The 16,816-nt window shown below is 47.8% G+C and overlaps 1 protein-coding gene across 1 annotated transcript; it reads left to right on the forward strand.

Annotated features, from left to right (window-relative positions):
* Positions 1–216: 216 nt before the first annotated feature.
* LOC311248379 (uncharacterized protein) lies at positions 217–16,510 on the forward strand (the record flags this gene model as incomplete). The annotated part of the gene is given in 4 exon segments (XM_084339270.1): positions 217–417; positions 6,028–6,125; positions 6,127–7,372; positions 15,080–16,510. Coding segments are annotated over 4 exon segments (2,976 nt in total).
* Between the last annotated feature and the right edge of the window lie 306 nt (positions 16,511–16,816).

A 16,816-nucleotide genomic window follows, 5' to 3' on the forward strand; every position in this document is an offset into this window, starting at 1 on the left:
AACTCTTTCCGCCTCGACCTCCGAACCAGCAACATCGCCCAGACTAATGCCAACTATTGCTCAACTAACAGTCCGGTAGGATTGAACTGAACGAGACTACAAGGACTTCCAAGGGAGTCGATCCCGTTCATCTTGTGTTATTTTGATATTGTATTTTGTATTTGATTTGATTTAACTTAAGAATAAGAACAAAAGGAGTACGACTTCGATGAGCGCATGCAGGAGCTCCGGGAGGAGGAGGAGAAATCCAAGGCGTACAAGAAGGAGAAGCAGAAAGAGAGGAAGAGGAGGGCGGAGGAGGACGTGGACTTTGAGGAGGATGACGAGATGGCCGCAGTCATGGGCTTCTCGGGCTTCGGCTCGGCCAAGAAGACTCACCGATTCACGCTGGCTGAAGAACCTGGTGCCGTTGCCAGAGTGTTAGCTGCTCCTCGGCTGCAGTGTGCTTCCTGAAGGGTGGGGATGTTCTACCAAATTCAATCATGGCTTTTAGTGTGTTTTGACTTTTCTTTATGTATCTTAGCATATCTGTTTACCCTATACATTCAGAATGCCACCACCAGTGTATTTTTTGTTCCGTTTATTTTTTTTTACCTCCACTAAAATAAATGTAGAAATTAAAGTAACTATGATTTCGCTTAATTTGCCCTCAAAATACAAACATATTCTAATAAAGGATCTAAATAAGAACACTGTTGGTTGGTGTGTTCTGCACTAGAACCATATCCGGGACCAGAACAGGGATGCACTGTATGTGGAACCAAAACCAAAATACCCTCCAACCACCACTGCGCCAGAAATGTGGATCAACCCAGTCAGAGGTCAGCTATAATACAAGGCTGTGAGATAGTTTCATCCTCCTCACTGCAGATATCTACTATTTACAAATGTTTGTGAAATAAACTTGATTTTATACCCAAAAATATATATTTTCTGTGTTTTGGTCACTTCCTTTCCACTACCTTGCAGTGGGTCATCATTACCATTATCTTACTGTAGGCCTATGTGTTGAATAGCTCCCAACATGTCCTGTCTTTTTATGCCCTATGGCAACCTACTCAACAATATTGGAACATGGTCAAAGTGTTGCATAGATGCAACGCGTTCTCAAATATATTAAACGTCATGCCACTGAGTTTCTAGTGGATTAGATAAAAATGTATCATCCTTGTACAGCACAAATACAGTACAATGAAAAGTTTGCATCTAACCAGAGTGCAAGGTAACAGTAAAGTGCAAAACAATATACAATGTAACAAGTGATTATATGGAATAGATATAACAAAGCTACTGAGTAATTGTGCTAATCTAATGTATGTACAGTAATACACAGATACACTGGTAGTAAGCCATACTATCCAGTGGTATAACAGAGTATATATATAAAGTATATACAGTGTGTGGGTAGTATATACGGGTATGTAAACAGGAATATATGCAGATATATTCATACAGATATAGATAAATGTATATGTACAGTATTGTACATAGCTACCATACAGTGTTATATGGATAAACTATAGATTGAGGTAGGTAGTTATGATTACAATGTAAGTACAGAGTTAGTGACATTGCCAGTCATAGAGCTGCTTTCCATTAAAAAGCAAAAGGGGAAAATAACATGGCCGCAGTCACAATATTGAGGAGATATGCAGTGAAATGCGGGGGGTCCCGCCCGCAACGATGTGCATAATACAATAGTAATATATAATAAGAATCCAACCAATAGAACAACATTGTGCAATAAACAACTAAATAAGTAGGGCATATCGGTATCTGTACATGAGTTATTTACAGAGCATGGTAGGACATGCTAGGTCCTGTGATAGTGCAATACACTGTTGGCTACGGATGAGGCACTGGGTCTTTACAGTATGTACACTGCTATACAATGGTATATTATACAATCTTTTTTTTTGATCCACTTTTTCTCCCATTTTCTATATTTTCCTCCCATCCCAATTTCGTATCAGCCAATTCAACCCTCCCCTGTCACGAACGCTGTTTCTTGCCTCCCACAAGCCGGCTGCAATGTGGACTAAGTCATACATAGCACAAGTCCCCTCCGGTACTTGAGGTAACAGCAGTCGCATCTTTTCACCTGCGCAGCTCGATCTCTCAGTGGCGAGGAGTAACGCGTGGGAGGCTCACGCTGCCCCCGACACTTCCTGATTCTACTGCGCAGGCGCACCAACCGACCTGTAGGAGTCGCTGTCCACAACGCCCGATCCCCACCCATCAGTTTCCCACCCCCTAATACGGCCAATGTGTATTAGTACGGACAACCAGCTAAACTGAAAGCAAATGTGGAGCGCTGGGCTCGAACTGACGAGCCCAGCGTCTCCAGCATTTCGTGGCGAGCGCCTTGCCCACTACGCCACGTAGCCGCCCCCGGTATATTATACAATCTTAAGCTCTACTATACTACTCTTAAAGTGACCTTTCCTTCTGTAAAGTGACCTTACGTGTGAGCGTGTGCAGCATGAGTGTGTGTGTGCTCATGTTAAAGTGGCTGCTAGTGTGTGAGCGTGTACAGTGTGTGTGTGTGTGTTGTGTGTGTGCTCATGTGTTCTTGTGCATGGAGAGTTCAGTGTTCAAGGTTCTGATGGCCTGGGGGAAGAAGCTGAGCCGAAGTCTCTCTGTCCTAGTTACTGGTGTTCGCAGGCGTTTGCCTGACCGCAGCAGCATGAACAGGCTGTTGTTGGGGTGGTGAGGGTCTTTCATTATCCTGCAGGCTCTGGATTTGCACCTCGTTGTATAGGACCTGCAGGGTTGGTAGTGCAATACCCGTGGTACGCTCGGCTGAGCGCACCACTCTCTGTAGGGCCTTCTTGTCCTGTGCCGTGCTGTTGCCATACCAGGCAGTGATGTTTCCAGTCAAGATGCTCTCTACAGCTCCGGAGTAGAAGGACTGGAGTATCTTCCCAGATACTCTGAACTTCCTTAACTGTCTCAGGTGGTAGAGGCGCTGCTTCGCCTTTTTTACGACTGAGTCTACAGTATGTGTGTTGTCCATGTCAGGTCCTCTGAGATGTGGACCCCCAGGTACTTGAAGCTGCTCACCCTGTCCACGGTAGCCCCGTTTATCCTCAGTGGTGTGTGTGTCTCCTGCTGTCTCCTCCTAAAATCCACGATCAGCTCCTTGGTTTTACCAATGTTCAGGAGCAGGCTGTTGTCCTGGCACCAGCGTTCCAGTACCTCAACCTCCTCCCGGTAGGCCTTCTCGTCGTTGTCCGAGATCAGCCCCACCACCACTGTGTCGTCCGCAAACTTCACTATGGAGTTGGAGCTGAACTTGGCCACACAGTCATGTGTGTATAGTGAGTACAGCAGGGGGCTCAGAACACAGCCCTGGGGGGACCCGATGCTCAGGGTGATGGTGTTGGAGGTCTGTCCCCCCACCCTGACCGCCTGGGGCCTTTCACTCAGAAAGTCCAGTATCCAGGCGCTCAGAGCGGAGCTCAGACCCAGCTCGATCAGCTTGTCCACCAGTCTGGTGGGGACTATGGTGTTGAACGCTGAGCTGTAGGCAATGAACAACAGTCTCACATAGCCCCCCTTCTGGCGGTCCAGGTGAGAGAGGGTGCTGTGCAGTATCATCAGCCTGTATGCAAATTGCATAGGGTCCATATCACTGGGGAGGGAGGCACAAATGTGATCCTTGACCAGCCTCTCGAAACATTTCATGGCCACAGAGGTGAGTGCCACCGGTCTGTAGTCATTGAGACCTGTTGGGGAGGGTTTCTTTGGTACAGGGATGATGGTAGACATCTTGAAGCAGGCAGGGACCACTGACTCCGCCAGGGATCGATAAAATATGGCGGTGAACACAGGGGCTATTGGTTAGCACAGGACTTAAGTATGCGACCTGTTATTCCATCTGGGCCAGCAGCCTTTCTGGTGTTCACCTGCATAAATGCTCTTCTCACACTGTGTACCGACAATAAGAGAGCATCCCCGCCCCCCCCCGCGGTTGCCCCCGCCCCCCTCCACCTAGGAGTCACTGGCACATCTCAGTGTAACACACAGGCTGCTGTGAAGAAATAAGTGGTGTGTACAGGCCCACTCAATCACTGTCCAAGAGCTGACTGAAGGTAGTCCATCAGTTGTTAGGTCTTGGTCATCAAAACATTTATAGTCGTTCAGTAATTTATTATATATATTATTATCTTTTTCATCACAAATGTGTATTTTAGGGGAAATAGTACGGCTTCCTGTTTGCGGACGACTCAGCCCTGCTGGTCTCTGACAAGAACAAGTTACAGGTTGAAAAAACCCTCAGCTCGGAACTCGGCAGAATCTGCATATGGCTCGCTGATAACAAACTATCATTACACATGGGCAAAACAGAGTCCATTCTCTTCGGTTCAAATAACAAACTCAGCAAGTCCGACGGCTTCTCAGTTACAGTGGGTGACAATATTGTCACAAGGAAAGATGAAATTACCTACCTGGGTTCCATCCTAGAGGCTAATCTTTCCTGTGACAAAATGGCATCCAATGTAATAAAAAAAGTCAACCAACGAACTCGATTCTTTTACCGGATCTCCTCTCTGGTAAACAAGAATACCCTGAAGACTCTGGCAGGAGCACTCATTCAAGGGTACTACGACTATGCTTGCACCTCATGGTACCAAAGCACCTCAAAGGCGCTAAAAACTAAATTACAAACATCTCAAAACTAACTGCAGGCAGGCAGGCAGGCAGGCAGGCAGGCAGGCAGGCAGGCAGGCAGGCAGGCAGGCAGGCAGGCAGGCAGGCAGGCAGGCAGGCAGGCAGGCAGGCAGGCAGGCAGGCAGGCAGGCAGGCGTGATTGCAATACCACCTCAGGTGTAATTAGTGAGATGATGCAATTAATATCCATATGAATCCTGGGCTTTTGGGGTCTTTAGTGGTCTGGGGCCCTGACTACCCATAATGCCTGGTCAGTAATCGAGGCATGGGTGCACGCCTGCCTTTTGAGGATATTTTGTTATTTTTGAATCTCATAGAAATACATTTGAAACATGTTGGTCCTTTTATAAGATAAATTGACAATTATTTCCTCAAAGAAATACAAATAAATGGGTTTGATTAAGGAACACAAATTTCATCACCAGAAGCATTGCTGAGGTCTTGTCATCAACACAAATTAACCACATAACATCAGCGCTCAGAAAAGCGGCCATTCTTTTATACTTGAACTTGAGGACTGCATACTTTTTTTGCAAAGCTTATCTTTATACATTACTTATAGCACATGCATGAGCCTGGTCTCTTTTGAAAGATAACATTCTGACGTTTCTTACACAATAAAGAAAAATCACTTTTAGTGCTAATGAAATAGAGTAACATAGGGCTGAACTTGAGTTGTACTTGTAAATGGTAAATGGCTGCTTTTTTATATAGCGCTTTTATCCAAAGCGCTTTACAATTTGTTACTCACATTTTACCCATTCACTCACACATTCACACACCGACGGCGGAAGCAACCATGCAAGGTGCCAACCTGCTCATCGGGAGCAATTAGGGGTTAAGTGTCTTGCTCAAGGACACATCGACACGCTGCCCGGGAGGAGCGGGAATCGAACCCGTAGCTGCACTCCAATGGACAATGTAGGTGATGACGGGGTCCAGTAGAAGAAGAAAAAGAAGGTGAAGAAGGAGAAGAAGGAGAAGAAGAAGAGCCCATAAAAAGAATTGCGGAGGGCAGTAATACGCCTCGATGCGTCTACTCTGCCGGAAATTCAAATAAGAAGAAGAAGAAGAAGGATGGACTCAACAAGGGCCTGAAGGCAGAAACCAGCAAGTAGTTTTACGGCTTGCGCCCTACTAAGGAATTTCCTGTGTGGAGTCGGCGGTGACTTTTGGAGACTGGGAAAATACAGTTTTCTTACCTTGTAGTAGTATTGACAGGAGAAAGCAGGAAAGTAGATTTAGGACCACTTCTGTAAAGAGATACTTCGCAAATAAACCATTTGGCTATCCTTATTTACCCTGTGGACCTTGCTTTTCTTTATCAACGGACGTACTACTCACGATCACAAGGTGAAGATGTCCGTGAAGCTGAAATCAGACTTTGCTGCTGTGATGCACATGCCTGTCCTAAAGGAAGGAGGGAAGGACCGACCCCCACAGATCATGCCTAGAGCCAGGAGGAGACGACCCAGAGTACCTGATCACCGGGACCCACGCTTACCCCGCTGGACCTGGCATCGCCTTGACGGCTGACTCCAAGCTACACAGGTTGCCTAGTGAGGGAGGAGTCAACGCCCTGGCCCTCACTCTGCCGCCCTCTCAAGCCAGGCTGGATGCCAGTCGCACAGCAGCCAGTGTTGGTGATATCCACAGACATGCTGTGGGAGCGGAAAGATCCCTGCCTCACTCAAACACGGTGTCACTCATGGAAGGAGGTGGTACCAAAAACACCGCCCTCGCCAGGAAAGCACCGACTATGCCCAAACCCCAGTGGCATCCCCCATGGAAGCTGTTTCGGGTCATCAGTGGTCATCTGGGCTGGGTGAGGTCCATAGCCGTGGAACCAGGAAATCAATGGTTTGTCACTGGATCTGCCGACAGAACCATCAAGATCTGGGACCTGGCCAGTGGGAAGCTGAAGCTCTCTCTGACTGGACACATCAGCACAGTGCGGGGTGTGGCTGTCAGCACCCGCAGCCCATACCTGTTCTCCTGTGGAGAAGACAAGCAAGTCAAGTGCTGGGACCTGGAGTACAACAAGGTCATCAGGCACTACCATGGACACCTCAGTGCTGTGTATGGTTTAGACCTGCATCCCACCATCGACGTGCTGGTGACCTGCAGCCGAGACGCCACAGCCAGGGTGTGGGATATCAGGACCAAAGCCAACGTACACACCCTGTCAGGCCACACCAACACCGTGGCCACAGTGAGGTGCCAGGCGGCCGAGCCACAGATCATCACAGGCAGCCACGACTCAACCATTAGGCTGTGGGATCTGATTGCTGGGAAGACCAGAGCCACTCTGACCAACCACAAGAAGTCTGTCCGCTCTGTGGTGTTGCACCCCCGACAATACACCTTTGCTTCTGGCTCTGCCGACAACATCAAACAGTGGATGTTCCCAGATGGGAACTTCATCCAAAATCTGTCTGGACACAACGCCATCATCAACACACTGGCCGTCAACTCCGACGGCGTCTTGGTGTCTGGAGCCGACAACGGAACCATCCACATGTGGGACTGGAGAACGGGTTACAACTTCCAGCGCATCCACGCCGCCGTGCAGCCCGGGTCCCTGGACAGCGAGTCCGGGATCTTCGCCTGCATGTTCGACAACTCGGAGAGCAGACTGATCACCGCAGAGGCCGACAAGACCATTAGCTCGGAACTCGGCAGAATCTGCATATGGCTCGCTGATAACAAACTATCATTACACATGGGCAAAACAGAGTCCATTCTCTTCGGTTCAAATAACAAACTCAGCAAGACCGACGGCTTCTCAGTTACAGTGGGTGACAATATTGTCACAAGGAAAGATGAAATTACCTACCTGGGTTCCATCCTAGAGGCTAATCTTTCCTGTGACAAAATGGCATCCAATGTAATAAAAAAAGTCAACCAACGAACTCGATTCTTTTACCGGATCTCCTCTCTGGTAAACAAGAATACCCTGAAGACTCTGGCAGGAGCACTCATTCAAGGGTACTACGACTATGCTTGCACCTCATGGTACCAAAGCACCTCAAAGGCGCTAAAAACTAAATTACAAACATCTCAAAACGAACTGGTCAGACGGCTGGCTGGCTGGCTGGCTGGCTGGCTGGCTGGCTGGCTGGCTGGCTGGCTGGCTGGCTGGCTGGCTGGCTGGCTGGCTGGCTGGCTGGCTGGCTGGCTGGCTGGCTGGCTGGCTGGCTGGCTGGCTGGCTGGCTGGCTGGCTGGCTGGCTGGCTGGCTGGCTGGCTGGCTGGCTGGCTGGCTGGCTGGCTGGCTGGCTGGCTGGCTGGCTGGCTGGCTGGCTGGCTGGCTGGCTGGCTGGCTGGCTGGCTGGCTGGCTGGCTGGCTGGCTGGCTGGCTGGCTGGCTGGCTGGCTGGCTGGCTGGCTGGCAGGCAGGCAGGCAGGCAGGCAGGCAGGCAGGATCATCAGCCTGTATGCAAATTGCATAGGGTCCATATCACTGGGGAGGGAGGCACAAATGTGATCCTTGACCAGCCTCTCGAAACATTTCATGGCCACAGAGGTGAGTGCCACCGGTCTGTAGTCATTGAGACCTGTTGGGGAGGGTTTCTTTGGTACAGGGATGATGGTAGACATCTTGAAGCAGGCAGGGACCACTGACTCCGCCAGGGATCGATAAAATATGGCGGTGAACACAGGGGCTATTGGTTAGCACAGGACTTAAGTATGCGACCTGTTATTCCATCTGGGCCAGCAGCCTTTCTGGTGTTCACCTGCATAAATGCTCTTCTCACACTGTGTACCGACAATAAGAGAGCATCCCCGCCCCCCCCGCGGTTGCCCCCCCCCCCCTCCACCTAGGAGTCACTGGCACATCTCAGTGTAACACACAGGCTGCTGTGAGGCAGGCAGGCAGGCAGGCAGGCAGGCAGGCAGGCAGGCAGGCAGGCAGGCAGGCAGGCAGGCAGGCAGGCAGGCAGGCAGGCAGGCAGGCAGGCAGGCAGGCAGGCAGGCAGGCAGGCAGACGTGATTGCAATACCACCTCAGGTGTAATTAGTGAGATGATGCAATTAATATCCATATGAATCCTGGGCTTTTGGGGTCTTTAGTGGTCTGGGGCCCTGACTACCCATAATGCCTGGTCAGTAATCGAGGCATGGGTGCACGCCTGCCTTTTGAGGATATTTTGTTATTTTTGAATCTCATAGAAATACATTTGAAACATGTTGGTCCTTTTATAAGATAAATTGACAATTATTTCCTCAAAGAAATACAAATAAATGGGTTTGATTAAGGAACACAAATTTCATCACCAGAAGCATTGCTGAGGTCTTGTCATCAACACAAATTAACCACATAACATCAGCGCTCAGAAAAGCGGCCATTCTTTTATACTTGAACTTGAGGACTGCATACTTTTTTTGCAAAGCTTATCTTTATACATTACTTATAGCACATGCATGAGCCTGGTCTCTTTTGAAAGATAACATTCTGACGTTTCTTACACAATAAAGAAAAATCACTTTTAGCTCTAATGAAATAGAGTAACATAGGGCTGAACTTGAGTTGTACTTGTACTTGTGTACTCACGTTTTTCTGTAGTATAGTTGCAATATCCCAAAGAATTATATCCCAAAAAATTGGTATAAGCTGGAAAACACTGCGGGTCCATAGCCTGGAGTATTGTGTAGTACAGCGCCAAATAATTTTTTTTCAGAAATGGGTGATTAAGAGTGATTTTTGGTAAACTGTGTACAAAAAGAAAAGTTCTCCAGTATTCCATTTACTCATTGAAGTGTGTGTTTTTCACTTCCTGTTTTCGCTTGTCATTTTTCACCTATAGATCCCTGATTCGCACAACCCCACGTGGGGTATCATTGGAAAGCTATACACTCATTGGCTAGTGGCTTTAGCAACGCTAAAGAAGTGCCAACCACATATTATTATAATAATTCATCCAGTTTTCTTTTAAGTGTTTTGGTTAATCACAGTGTTTACCAATCGTATATTATCGTTTTTTTTGTTTCAGTGTTATTTTTGATTACATCACTAACAAAATAATAAAAGAAAAAATACTAATTTAATCAGATTAATCACTTTATCCAACCAATAGAACAACATTGTGCAATAAACAACTAAATAAGTAGGGCATATCGGTATCTGTACATGAGTTATTTACAGAGCATGGTAGGACATGCTAGGTCCTGTGATAGTGCAATACACTGTTGGCTACGGATGAGGCACTGGGTCTTTACAGTATGTACACTGCCATACAATGGTATATTATACAATCTTTTTTTTTGATCCACTTTTTCTCCCATTTTCTATATTTTCCTCCCATCCCAATTTCGTATCATCCAATTCAACCCTCCCCTGTCACGAACGCTGTTTCTTGCCTCCCACAAGCCGGCTGCAATGTGGACTAAGTCATACATAGCACAAGTCCCCTCCGGTACTTGAGGTAACAGCAGTCGCATCTTTTCACCTGCGCAGCTCGATCTCTCAGTGGCGAGGAGTAACGCGTGGGAGGCTCACGCTGCCCCCGACACTTCCTGATTCTACTGCGCAGGCGCACCAACCGACCTGTAGGAGTCGCTGTCCACAACGCCCGATCCCCACCCATCAGTTTCCCACCCCCTAATACAGCCAATGTGTATTAGTACGGACGACCAGCTAAACTGAAAGCAAATGTGGAGCGCTGGGCTCGAACTGACGAGCCCAGCGTCTCCAGCATTTCATGGCGAGCGCCTTGCCCACTACGCCACGTAGCCGCCCCCGGTATATTATACAATCTTAAGCTCTACTATACTACTCTTAAAGTGACCTTTCCTTCTGTAAAGTGACCTTACGTGTGAGCGTGTGCAGCATGAGTGTGTGTGTGCTCATGTTAAAGTGGCTGCTAGTGTGTGAGCGTGTACAGTGTGTGTGTTGTGTGTGTGCTCATGTGTTCTTGTGCATGGAGAGTTCAGTGTTCAAGGTTCTGATGGCCTGGGGGAAGAAGCTGAGCCGAAGTCTCTCTGTCCTAGTTACTGGTGTTCGCAGGCGTTTGCCTGACCGCAGCAGCATGAACAGGCTGTTGTTGGGGTGGTGAGGGTCTTTCATTATCCTGCAGGCTCTGGATTTGCACCTCTTGTTGTATAGGACCTGCAGGGTTGGTAGTGCAATACCCGTGGTACGCTCGGCTGAGCGCACCACTCTCTGTAGGGCCTTCTTGTCCTGTGCCGTGCTGTTGCCATACCAGGCAGTGATGTTTCCAGTCAAGATGCTCTCTACAGCTCCGGAGTAGAAGGACTGGAGTATCTTCCCAGATACTCTGAACTTCCTTAACTGTCTCAGGTGGTAGAGGCGCTGCTTCGCCTTTTTTACGAGTGAGTCTACAGTATGTGTGTTGTCCATGTCAGGTCCTCTGAGATGTGGACCCCCAGGTACTTGAAGCTGCTCACCCTGTCCACGGTAGCCCCGTTTATCCTCAGTGGTGTGTGTGTCTCCTGCTGTCTCCTCCTAAAATCCACGATCAGCTCCTTGGTTTTACCAATGTTCAGGAGCAGGCTGTTGTCCTGGCACCAGCGTTCCAGTACCTCAACCTCCTCCCGGTAGGCCTTCTCGTCGTTGTCCGAGATCAGCCCCACCACCACTGTGTCGTCCGCAAACTTCACTATGGAGTTGGAGCTGAACTTGGCCACACAGTCGTGTGTGTATAGTGAGTACAGCAGGGGGCTCAGAACACAGCCCTGGGGGGACCCGATGCTCAGGGTGATGGTGTTGGAGGTCTGTCCCCCCACCCTGACCGCCTGGGGCCTTTCACTCAGAAAGTCCAGTATCCAGGCGCTCAGAGCGGAGCTCAGACCCAGCTCGATCAGCTTGTCCACCAGTCTGGTGGGGACTATGGTGTTGAACGCTGAGCTGTAGTCAATGAACAACAGTCTCACATAGCCCCCCTTCTGGCGGTCCAGGTGAGAGAGGGTGCTGTGCAGTATCATCAGCCTGTATGCAAATTGCATAGGGTCCATATCACTGGGGAGGGAGGCACAAATGTGATCCTTGACCAGCCTCTCGAAACATTTCATGGCCACAGAGGTGAGTGCCACCGGTCTGTAGTCATTGAGACCTGTTGGGGAGGGTTTCTTTGGTACAGGGATGATGGTAGACATCTTGAAGCAGGCAGGGACCACTGACTCCGCCAGGGATCGATAAAATATGGCGGTGAACACAGGGGCTATTGGTTAGCACAGGACTTAAGTATGCGACCTGTTATTCCATCTGGGCCAGCAGCCTTTCTGGTGTTCACCTGCATAAATGCTCTTCTCACACTGTGTACCGACAATAAGAGAGCATCCCCGCCCCCCCCCCGCGGTTGCCCCCCCCCCCCCCCCCCCCCTCCACCTAGGAGTCACTGGCACATCTCAGTGTAACACACAGGCTGCTGTGAAGAAATAAGTGGTGTGTACAGGCCCACTCAATCACTGTCCAAGGGCTGACTGAAGGTAGTCCATCAGTTGTTAGGTCTTGGTCATCAAAACATTTATAGTCGTTCAGTAATTTATTATATATATTATTATCTTTTTCATCACAAATGTGTATTTTAGGGGAAATAGTACGGCTTCCTGTTTGCGGACGACTCAGCCCTGCTGGTCTCTGACAAGAACAAGTTACAGGTTGAAAAAACCCTCAGCTCGGAACTCGGCAGAATCTGCATATGGCTCGCTGATAACAAACTATCATTACACATGGGCAAAACAGAGTCCATTCTCTTCGGTTCAAATAACAAACTCAGCAAGACCGACGGCTTCTCAGTTACAGTGGGTGACAATATTGTCACAAGGAAAGATGAAATTACCTACCTGGGTTCCATCCTAGAGGCTAATCTTTCCTGTGACAAAATGGCATCCAATGTAATAAAAAAAGTCAACCAACGAACTCGATTCTTTTACCGGATCTCCTCTCTGGTAAACAAGAATACCCTGAAGACTCTGGCAGGAGCACTCATTCAAGGGTACTACGACTATGCTTGCACCTCATGGTACCAAAGCACCTCAAAGGCGCTAAAAACTAAATTACAAACATCTCAAAACGAACTGGTCAGACTGCTGGCTGGCTGGCTGGCTGGCTGGCTGGCTGGCTGGCTGGCTGGCTGGCTGGCTGGCTGGCTGGCTGGCTGGCTGGCTGGCTGGCTGGCTGGCTGGCTGGCTGGCTGGCTGGCTGGCTGGCTGGCTGGCTGGCTGGCTGGCTGGCTGGCTGGCTGGCTGGCTGGCTGGCTGGCTGGCTGGCTGGCTGGCTGGCTGGCTGGCTGGCTGGCTGGCTGGCTGGCTGGCTGGCTGGCTGGCTGGCTGGCTGGCTGGCTGGCTGGCTGGCTGGCTGGCTGGCTGGCTGGCTGGCTGGCTGGCTGGCTGGCTGGCTGGCTGGCTGGCTGGCTGGCTGGCTGGCAGGCAGACGTGATTGCAATACCACCTCAGGTGTAATTAGTGAGATGATGCAATTAATATCCATATGGGCTTTTGGGGTCTTTAGTGGTCTGGGGCCCTGACTACCCATAATGCCTGGTCAGTAATCGAGGCATGGGTGCACGCCTGCCTTTTGAGGATATTTTGTTATTTTTGAATCTCATAGAAATACATTTGAAACATGTTGGTCCTTTTATAAGATAAATTGACAATTATTTCCTCAAAGAAATACAAATAAATGGGTTTGATTAAGGAACACAAATTTCATCACCAGAAGCATTGCTGAGGTCTTGTCATCAACACAAATTAACCACATAACATCAGCGCTCAGAAAAGCGGCCATTCTTTTATACTTGAACTTGAGGACTGCATACTTTTTTTGCAAAGCTTATCTTTATACATTACTTATAGCACATGCATGAGCCTGGTCTCTTTTGAAAGATAACATTCTGACGTTTCTTACACAATAAAGAAAAATCACTTTTAGTGCTAATGAAATAGAGTAACATAGGGCTGAACTTGAGTTGTACTTGTACATGTGTACTCACGTTTTTCTGTAGTATAGTTGCAATATCCCAAAGAATTATATCCCAAAAAATTGGTATAAGCTGGAAAACACTGCGGGTCCATAGCCTGGAGTATTGTGTAGTACAGCGCCAAATAATTTTTTTTCAGAAATGGGTGATTAAGAGTGATTTTTGGTAAACTGTGTACAAAAAGAAAAGTTCTCCAGTATTCCATTTACTCATTGAAGTGTGTGTTTTTCACTTCCTGTTTTCGCTTGTCATTTTTCACCTATAGATCCCTGATTCGCACAACCCCACGTGGGGTATCATTGGAAAGCTATACACTCATTGGCTAGTGGCTTTAGCAACGCTAAAGAAGTGCCAACCACATATTATTATAATAATTCATCCAGTTTTCTTTTAAGTGTTTTGGTTAATCACAGTGTTTACCAATCGTATATTATCGTTTTTTTTGTTTCAGTGTTATTTTTGATTACATCAATAACAAAATAATAAAAGAAAAAAGACTAATTTAATCAGATTAATCACTTTATTCAAATTGAGAATTTAGTTTGAGGATATAAAAAAATATATAAAATCTATAAAGAAATTGAGAAATTTTTATTAACATTTTTAAATAAAAAATGAAGGTTCGAACGTCCGTACGAAAAACCCTGACGAAGTTTGAATCACTATATTCAAATTGAGGATTTAGTTTGAGGATAAAAAATAATAATAATTAAGAATTTATATTAAAACAAAAAATGTATTTAAATTTTTTTATTAAAAATTAAGAACCCTGACGAAGTTTGAATCCAAAAAACAGGCTTCGGGGACAGCCTTACCAAACATTATTATTATTCAAATGGAACTCAAACATGTTCCGTTGTGATGTCACAGTATGATGTCATAATAGAACATTCTAGAACATTTGTGATGTCACAGTATGATGTCATAATAGAACATTCTAGAACATTTGTGATGTCACAGTATGGTCATAATAGAACATTCTAGAACATTTGTGATGTCACAGTATGATGTCATAATAGAACATTCTAGAACATTTTGATGTCACAGTATGATGTCATGATAGAACATTCTAGAACATTTGTGATGTCACAGTATGATGTCATGATAGAACATTCTAGAACATTTGTGTATCTATATATATCTTTCCGTCTACACTGCCGGAAATTCAAATAAGAAGAAGAAGAAGAAGGATGGACTCAACAAGGGCCTGAAGGCAGAAACCAGCAAGTAATTTTACGGCTTGCGCCCTACTAAGGAATTTCCTGTGTGGAGTCGGCGGTGACTTTTGGAGACTGGGAAAATACAGTTTTCTTACCTTGTAGTAGTATTGACAGGAGAAAGCAGGAAAGTAGATTTAGGACCACTTCTGTAAAGAGATACTTCGCAAATAAACCATTTGGCTATCCTTATTTACCCTGTGGACCTTGCTTTTCTTTATCAACGGACGTACTACTCACGATCACAAGGTGAAGATGTCCGTGAAGCTGAAATCAGACTTTGCTGCTGTGATGCACATGCCTGTCCTAAAGGAAGGAGGGAAGGACCGACCCCCACAGATCATGCCTGCTGGTGGTGTGCTCGGTCCGCATAGCTACACAGAGCCAGGAGGAGACGACCCAGAGTATTTGATCACCGGGACCCACGCTTACCCCGCTGGACCTGGCATCGCCTTGACGGCTGACTCCAAGCTACACAGGTTGCCTAGTGAGGGAGGAGTCAACGCCCTGGCCCTCACTCTGCCGCCCTCTCAAGCCAGGCTGGATGCCAGTCGCACAGCAGCCAGTGTTGGTGATATCCACAGACATGCTGTGGGAGCGGAAAGATCCCTGCCTCACTCAAACACGGTGTCACTCATGGAAGGAGGTGGTACCAAAAACACTGCCCTCGCCAGGAAAGCACCGACTATGCCCAAACCCCAGTGGCATCCCCCATGGAAGCTGTTTCGGGTCATCAGTGGTCATCTGGGCTGGGTGAGGTCCATAGCCGTGGAACCAGGAAATCAATGGTTTGTCACTGGATCTGCCGACAGAACCATCAAGATCTGGGACCTGGCCAGTGGGAAGCTGAAGCTCTCTCTGACTGGACACATCAGCACAGTGCGGGGTGTGGCTGTCAGCACCCGCAGCCCGTACCTGTTCTCCTGTGGAGAAGACAAGCAAGTCAAGTGCTGGGACCTGGAGTACAACAAGGTCATCAGGCACTTCCATGGACACCTCAGTGCTGTGTATGGTTTAGACCTGCATCCCACCATCGACGTGCTGGTGACCTGCAGCCGAGACGCCACAGCCAGGGTGTGGGATATCAGGACCAAAGCCAACGTACACACCCTGTCGGGCCACACCAACACCGTGGCCACAGTGAGGTGCCAGGCGGCCGAGCCACAGATCATCACAGGCAGCCACGACTCAACCATTAGGCTGTGGGATCTGATTGCTGGGAAGACCAGAGCCACTCTGACCAACCACAAGAAGTCTGTCCGCTCTGTGGTGTTGCACCCCCGACAATACACCTTTGCTTCTGGCTCTGCCGACAACATCAAACAGTGGATGTTCCCAGATGGGAACTTCATCCAAAATCTGTCTGGACACAACGCCATCATCAACACACTGGCCGTCAACTCCGACGGCGTCTTGGTGTCTGGAGCCGACAACGGAACCATCCACATGTGGGACTGGAGAACGGGTTACAACTTCCAGCGCATCCACTCCGCCGTGCAGCCCGGGTCCCTGGACAGCGAGTCCGGGATCTTCGCCTGCATGTTCGACAACTCGGAGAGCAGACTGATCACCGCAGAGGCCGACAAGACCATTAAAGTGTACAAGGAGGACGACACAGCGACGGAGGAAAGCCATCCAGTCAACTGGAAACCAGAGATCCTCAAGAGGAAAAGATTTTAGAAATGTTTTTTTTTTTTTTTATTGTTAATTATTCATATTGTCATAGAACCCATCTTACAAAAACATTTCTACCAGTCTGTTGTAGATACAAATCCATTTGTTTTACTTAATTGTTCATCCTTAACTCTTTCCGCCTCGACCTCCGAACCAGCAACATCGCCCAGACTAATGCCAACTATTGCTCAACTAACAGTCCGGTAGGATTGAACTGAACGAGACTACAAGGACTTCCAAGGGAGTCGATCCCGTTCATCTTGTGTTATTTTGATATTGTATTTTGTATTTGATTTGATTTAACTTAAGAAT

Source organism: Notolepis coatsorum (genome assembly GCF_963971535.1).
Source record: "Notolepis coatsorum genome assembly, contig: SCAFFOLD_267, whole genome shotgun sequence".
NCBI lineage: Eukaryota > Metazoa > Chordata > Actinopteri > Aulopiformes > Paralepididae > Notolepis > Notolepis coatsorum.